General features: G+C 41.5%; 1 protein-coding gene across 1 annotated transcript in view; it reads left to right on the forward strand.

Moving 5' to 3' along the window:
- Positions 1–66: 66 nt before the first annotated feature.
- Positions 67–7,802, forward strand: part of timm29 (translocase of inner mitochondrial membrane 29) — a 20,409-nt gene continuing 12,673 nt past the window's right edge. Inside the window, exon 1 of the mRNA XM_031877941.1 lies at positions 67–260. Within this exon, the coding sequence (XP_031733801.1) occupies positions 155–260 (106 nt within the window). The 5' untranslated portion in view covers positions 67–154. The remainder of the gene's footprint in view (positions 261–7,802) is intronic.

Below are 7,802 nucleotides of genomic sequence, written 5' to 3' on the forward strand. Positions count from 1 at the left end.
AAGCGGAACCTTTGCGTAGTAGGGCTTCCTGTCGGAAGATTAAGAACGATTCACGTGTGGGGCGCCATTTTGACTGCATGTGAGTCGTCTTGTTGACATCCAGCATGTTTGTCCGGAGTGAAGGTTACCGTACTAGTGAATAAAACCAGTGGAAATGGCTTCGCTGCGTGTAGTGAGGAGGATGTGCTCCGCTGCGGCAGAAACAGTAGCAGCTCCGGTCTCAAGCAGCAGATGTGAGCGGCTGAGGAACAGTAAAGCAGGTGAGCAGCTGACGTCAGTTACTGTAAGGCTGCAGGAACACTGCACACGTTAGCTTAGTTAGTTAGCCTTAGGTACTCAGTCAATGTAAGGTTGATAGAGCACCGCTAATATTTGCTTATTTGACTGCCCAGTTCACTGGTAATGTGATGTAAAGGGACGACATGACATGAGAGGGTTCTCTCTTTATTGCGTTACTCTAGGAGCTAACGTTACTGTATTCTTGTCAGTTAGCGTTCATTTGCGAAGGCTCGTTGGTACGTAAAGCACTTGGTAGTGCTGAATATATAACATTTGTTATTATTAGGGCCCGAGCACCGACTAGTCGGAGCGGAGGACCTATTGTTTTTCGATTGTTTATTAGGGCCCGAGCAACCGACAACGTCGGGCCAGCGAGGCCCTATTGAAACTGTCATGTTTCTTATTAGGGCCCGAGCCACCGACAAAGTCGGGCCAGCGAAGGCCCTATTGCAATTGTAAGGTTTATTATTATTAGGGCCCGAGCAACCGACAACGTCGGGCCTGCGAAGGCCCTATTGAAACTGTAAGGGGTATTCTTATTATTATGATTTTTATTTTTGGTGAACTAATGCCTTTTTGGGGTACTTGCCATACCCAAAAACTTGCCAAATGTTGGGGACTTGTCAGGCCTGGTGAAAATTTTCATCTGAAAAAGGATGCATCTTACTGTGTAAAAAAATGGCTCTCTAGCGCCCCCTACAAATCGGACCGGCGACGCCCCTCGGCCAGTATGTCCGATTTACTTAAAATTCGACACACATGTCCGACTCCGCTAGATATACAAAAAAGCCTCTCAGACCCCTAAGCTCCGCCTACTTAGATTTTCCGCCATATTGAATTTAGTGAAAAACACATTTTTGCAATCCCCTCCTACATGCTGGGTCCGATTGCTACCAAATCTTCGCTGGATCATCAGTGGATCAAAACAATTCAAAATGTATCAAAAGCTTTATGATAGGTCTTAGCGTTTACAAGATATGGACCAATAAACTTCTTAGGGGCGTGGCTTAATATCAATACACATAACTTCTCAACCGTTTGTCCTAAAATTACCAAATTTGCAGCATATGTGCACATTGCATCCTGTAACATACCCTGAGAATTGTTTTGCATTCAACCACTAGGGGGGCGCTACAGTAAACCCGCAAAGTTGTGCTTTTTGTCACTTTTTGCAGATTTCAGCCTTCGTATTTTAACGAACTCCTAGAGAATTTATGCAATCAACTTCTACTTTGGTCAGGATGCTCTTAAGACCTTTGTGATTAAAAGTTATCAAAATCGAGAGTTTTCATGGAAGAACCTTGACATGGCGTGGTGGCCATTTTGCCTCATTGTTTTTGAAAAAATAAGTTCTTATAAGTTGTTATAACTCCAAAGTACATTATCCAATCTGCACAAAACTGCTTATGCATAATGCTACTTCAAGCTTGAACATATTTCAATTGAAAAAAGTTCAATAACTCATAGCGCCGCCTACTGGCTAAAGGAAATGTCATATTTTTGACTTGTCTTTATTCCTCCTAGCCAGGTGATCTGATGAGTCTCAAATTTGGTACAGATAGCCTTAAGACATTGATGATGCATCATCATGAATATTGTGAGTTTTCGTTGAATGCTGTTGCCGTGGCGACGCATCGTTCGCTATGAAAAAGTAAGCTGATGGTTTAGTGGGTTAAGATGCTCAAAAACTCATGGAACTTTGTACATGTGTGGTCATAGGAAGACATAGTGTATATGGGATTTTGGCTTGTCCGTTTTAAATTGCCTCTATAGCACCCCCTACAAGATTTCAAAAGAGCAGCCCCAGCGCTACGTTTGAGCTACATGTATGAAACTTGATAGCCACATGTATCCTATGGAGACTTAAATGTAAGTCTCTTGGGACCATGCTCAAAACCCTACCGGAAGTCGTCCAGTTTCATTTATGTGTCATTTTTCAATAAATTTTGGCCTATTTCTAGTCACTATACTTTAACGAACTCCTCCTAGGGACTTCATCAGATCCACTTTAAATTTTGTCAGTACCATGTCAAGACCGTTATGATTAAAAGTTATCAAAAGCTTTACGTTTGACGGAATCGTTTAGCTGTAGCGGGCGGCTACTTTACGTGATTCCCCATGAAAAAAGCTGATGTAACTCAGCTGGACTTGTTCCAAACAGTCTCAAACTTCACTTGCTTGATAACACTCATGGCCTGAGGATGTCTACAAGCTAATCTCCCCTAATACTCACAGCGCCACCTGCTGGCGAAAGGAAATCTGGATTTTGTGATAAACACCTCCGATTTATATGACTTTTACACAATGTGGTTTACATTTGACACATGATGCATGTTTGCACACATTCTGTAGTGCCAGGCAGAGGATACAGGAAGCATCGGACTATTTGCAAAGCATCATTTCCAGCATCAGGTGGTCGACGCGGGATTAAATCCGTCTCACTCGCGGACGCGCAGGCCAGAGTCCCGCCACCACCCCAGACACGCTGCAGATTGCGAGGGCCCGTTCATCGCTGCTCGCAGCTTTAATTAGGGCCCGAGCAACCGACAACGTCGGGCCAGCGAAGGCCCTATTGAAATTGTAAGGGGTATTTTTCGTTATTTTTATTTTTACACTTTAGGAGTCTTTTGGGGGTACTTACCATGCATGAAAACTCACCAAATTTTGGAGGCTTGTCAGGTCTGGTGAAAATAGCCATCTGAAAATGGATGTATTTTTCTGTGTAAAAAAATGGCTCTCTAGCGCCCCCTACAAGTCGGACCGGCGACCCCCCTCGGCCAGTATGTCCGATTTACTTGAAATTCGACACACATGTCCGACTCCGCTAAATCTACAAAAAAGCCTCTCAGACCCCTAAGCTCCGCCTCCATAGATTTTCCGCTATATTGAATTTAGTGAAAAACACATTTTTGCAAGCTCCTCCTACATACTGGGTCCGATTGCTACCAAATCATCGGTGCATCATTATTGGTTCTAGATCATCAAAAGTTATCAAAAGCTTTTTGATAGCTCTTAGCGTGTATAAGATATGGACCAATAAACTTCTTAGAGGCGTGGCTTAATATCAATACACATAACTTCTCAACCGTTTGTCTTAAAATTACCAAATTTGCAGCATATGTGCACATTGCATCCTGTAACATACCCTGAGAATTGTTTTGCATTCAACCACTAGGGGGCGCTACAGTAAACCTGCAAAGTTGTGCTTTTTGTCACTTTTTGCAGATTTCAGCCTTCGTATTTTAACGAACTCCTAGAGAATTTATGCAATCAACTTCTACTTTGGTCAGGATGCTCTTAAGACCTTTGTGATTAAAAGTTATCAAAATCGAGAGTTTTCATGGAAGAACCTTGACGTGGCGTGGCGGCCATTTTGCCTCATTGTTTATGAAAAAATAAGTTCTTATAAGTTGTTATAACTCCAAGGTACATTATCCAATCCGCACAAAACTGCTCATGCATGATGCTACTTCAAGCTTGAACATATTTCAATTGAAAAAAGTTCAATAACTCATAGCGCCGCCTACTGGCTAAAGGAAATGTGATATTTTTGACTTGTCTTTATTCCTCCTAGCCAGGTGATCTGATGAGTCTCAAATTTGGTACAGATAGCCTTAAGACATTGATGATGCATCATCATGAATATTGTGAGTTTGTGTTGAACGACGCATGGTTCGCCATGAAAAAGGAAGCTGATGATTTAGTGGGTTGGGATGATCAAAAACTCATGGAACTTTGTACATGTGTCATAGGTCATAGGCAGACATAGTGTATATGGGTTTTGGGCTTGGCTGTTTTAAATTGCCTCTATAGCGCCCCCTACAATGTTTCAAAAGGGCAGCCCCAGTGCTACGTTTCAGCTACATATATGAAAGTTGGTAGGCACATGTATCCTATGGAGACTTAAATGTAAGTCTCTTGGGACCATGCTCCAAACCCTACCGGAAGTCGCACATTTTGATTTCTGTGTCATTTTTCCACAAATTTTGGCCTATTTCTAGTTGCTATACTTTAACGAATTCCTCCTAGGACTTCATCAGATCCACTTTAAATTTTGTCAATACAATGACAACACCGTTGTGATTAAAAGTTATCAAAAGCTTTACGTTTGACGGAATGGCTTAGCCGTAGCGGGCGGCTACTTTATGTGATTCCCCATGAAAAAAGCCGATGTAACTCAGCTGGACTTGTTCCAAACAGTCTCAAACTTCACATGCTTGATAACACTAATGGCCTGAGGATGTCTACAAGCTAATTTTCCCTAATACTCACAGTGCCACATGCTGGCCAAAGGAAATCTGCATTTTGTGATAAACACCTCCGATTTACATGACTTTTACACAATGTGGTTTACATTTGACACAGAGCTACATGATGCATGTTTGCACGTGTTCTGTAGCGCCAGGCAGCGGATACAGGAAGTGTCGGATCATTTCCAGCATCAGGCGGTCCACGCGGGATTAAAAACGTCTCGCTCACGGACGCACGGTCGCGGACATTCTCGGACGTGCAGGCCGGAGTCCCGCCGGCACCCCCGACGCGCTGCAGATTACGAGGGCCCGTTCATCGCTGCTCGCAGCTTTAATTATTATTATTATTATTATTATTATTATTATTATTATTCTTAGTGTTTCGTCGCAAAAAGGAGGTGCTTGGGATACTGGGAAAATGTCGAAATTTGGCACGCAAGCCAGAATTTGCGAAAATTTCAGTCTGATTGGGGTGTCCAACTGCGGTATGAAATATTGGCTCGATAGCGCCCCCTATTGAGTAGCCCCAACATTGGGTTTCACCTAGCTGTATGAAATTTGGTAGGTATGTGGAACGTGATGAGACGCACAAAAAAATCCTCTTGGAGTTTTTCATTGCACAAAACAGGAAGTCGGCCATTTTGAATTTTATGACGTTTTTTGACCATTTCAAGGCGTCATACTTTAACGAACTCCTCCCAGAGATTTGACCCGATTGACTTCAGATTCGGTCAGTATGCTCTTGAGACCTTGGCAGTGAAAAGTTACCGTGTCCGTGGCACGGCATCAAAAAAAACACCATTCGCCGCGAAACAGGAAGTTGTTGTAACTCGGCCATACATTGTCTAATCTGCTCCAAATCTCTCATATGTCATAACATCCTGACCCGGAACACATCTATAAGACAATTTAGAATCATAGTAATAGCGCCACCTAGTGGCAACTGGAAGTTGTACGTTTTGTACTTTGACATCCTGCTCCTCACAGATTAATCAGATCCCTCTCAAATGTTGTCAGAAAAGCCTTAAGACCTTGATAATGCTTCATTGTGAAGATTGTAAGAAGTTGTCGAAGGGCGGCGACGTGGCGGCTCGGCGAGTTTCGATCCTTCGCCATGAAGAAATAAACTGATGTAACTCGACTCCACATCATCAGATCTTTACCAGATTTCACATGTTTGATTAGACTCCAGGCCTGAAGACATCTGCAGGCCAATTTTGAATCATAGTCATAGCGCCACCGACTGGTAACAGTCAATTAAAGTCATTATACTTTGACTTGGTTCTCTTAGTAGGTAAATCAGATTACTTCCACAAAAATGTAAGAAGTTCATAATGCCAGTTCATGAAGCTTTTGATGTTTCGTTGAACGCCGTTGCCGTGGCGACGCAGTCTTCGCCGTGAAAAACGAAGGTAATTTTGAGAGGCTAGAAATGCTCGAAACATAAGCAAACTTTGCATACACATTTAAAGCCCAAAATGTAGTTATATAATATGATTGTATTGGTTCAGAGTGGCAAATCGGCTCAATAGCGCCCCCTACAAAATTTCGACGAAGCAGCCCTCGCTGTACGTTTCACATAGATTTACAAAATTTGGTAGGCACATGTATCACATGTGGACTTAAAATAAAGTCTCTTGGGACCATGCTCTAAACCCAACCGGAAGTCAGCCATTTTGAATTTTGTATGAATTTCTCGTGGTTTTTTCCATTTCCAGGTGCTGTACTACGAACTCCTCCTAGGGAATTAATCCGATCAGCTTAGAATTTCGTCAGAACAATCTAAAGACCTTAGCGATTAAAAGTTACGAAAAGCTTTAGGTTTCATCGAATGACGTGGATATGGTGTGATGGCCATTTTACATGGTTCGCCATCATCCATCAAGCTGTTGTAACTCGACTGTACTTTGTCAAAACTCTCCCAAACTTGACATGCTTGTTGACTGTCATGGCTTTAGGACTTCTGCATGCCAATATTAACTCATAGCGCCACCTACTGATAAGCACGGACATAAGCAGGATTCTATAATTACAGCGGCCCAAACACTGAAGTTATTGAAAGGGTTTGTGGGCACACCATGAGAAAAAGACTTCTCTGATCTAAATATGTGCAAACTAAGATGCTTGGAGAGCAGAAATTAGATAAAAGTGGTTGTCAAGCCACTGTCGGTGGGCATTAGCATAAATGATCTGTCCAGAGCTTCTACATGAGAATCAGGTTAAACGTTATAATGAATGCTTCACACCACAATCTAAAGTTACAGAAGAACTTAAAATGAAAACGGTGTTAAATTAAAGTGTTCAAGTAAAAGCAAATGGCACTACTGTTTTGTTAACTTTCATGTAAGTCCAAATCCAATCAGCAGGACACTGTAGGGAGTTGAACCCCATCCCAGTAAACTGACAGTCTGTTGTGTTACAAACAGTGAAACGCATTCACGCACATTCATTTTCTCAATGACCTTTAAAGGCTTACATTTATGATTGTATCGGATGTACACTCAAAACATTGAGGCTTAAGACCTGGCAACATGATCTTGTTACGCTGCTGGTCTACGTAGGAAATATCTCACTCGTGCACGCAGAGTGTGATGGTCACAGAAATTCATGACCACGTCACCCAGAGTCCTGCCAGTATCAGGAAATACCGTTTAACTCGTGCACGCAGTGTATGATGGTCACAGAAATGCATGGCCAGAGTCCTGCTAGTACCCTCGACGTGCGTGAAGTTGCGAGGGCCCGATCAATGCTGCTCGCAGCTTTAATTATTATTATTAGCTCCACAAGATGTTTATTAACAGATTCAACCTTCATTGTACAACTTGAGACTAATTGCAAGCAACCTGGTGTTACGTACTGCTAGGGATGAGTATTGTTAGGATTGTATCGATATTTGTACTCTTTATCGATGATCTTATCCGTTATTTTTGATTATTTTGAGGAAAAAGACAATTTATAATAAAAAAAAGAATAAGACATTTGTCTATTATTCTAGTATGTAACTAAATAGTCTTTGTTGAGCAATACAAAATACATTTGCAGCTAAACAATTAGCTTTTATTTATTAGCCAGTTCTTCTTAATAATATAATATGTACACATATGTATATGTACACATATGTATATGTACACATATGTATGAATATGTACACATATGTATATGTACACACATATGTATGAATATGTACACATATGTATATGTGTACACATATGTATATGTACACACATATGTATATATACACACATATGTATGTATGTGTATATATATATATAT

The sequence above is a fragment of the Anarrhichthys ocellatus genome, unplaced genomic scaffold, assembly GCF_004355925.1.
Source record: "Anarrhichthys ocellatus isolate YVR2014 unplaced genomic scaffold, GSC_Weel_1.0 scaffold156, whole genome shotgun sequence".
Classification (NCBI taxonomy): domain Eukaryota; kingdom Metazoa; phylum Chordata; class Actinopteri; order Perciformes; family Anarhichadidae; genus Anarrhichthys; species Anarrhichthys ocellatus.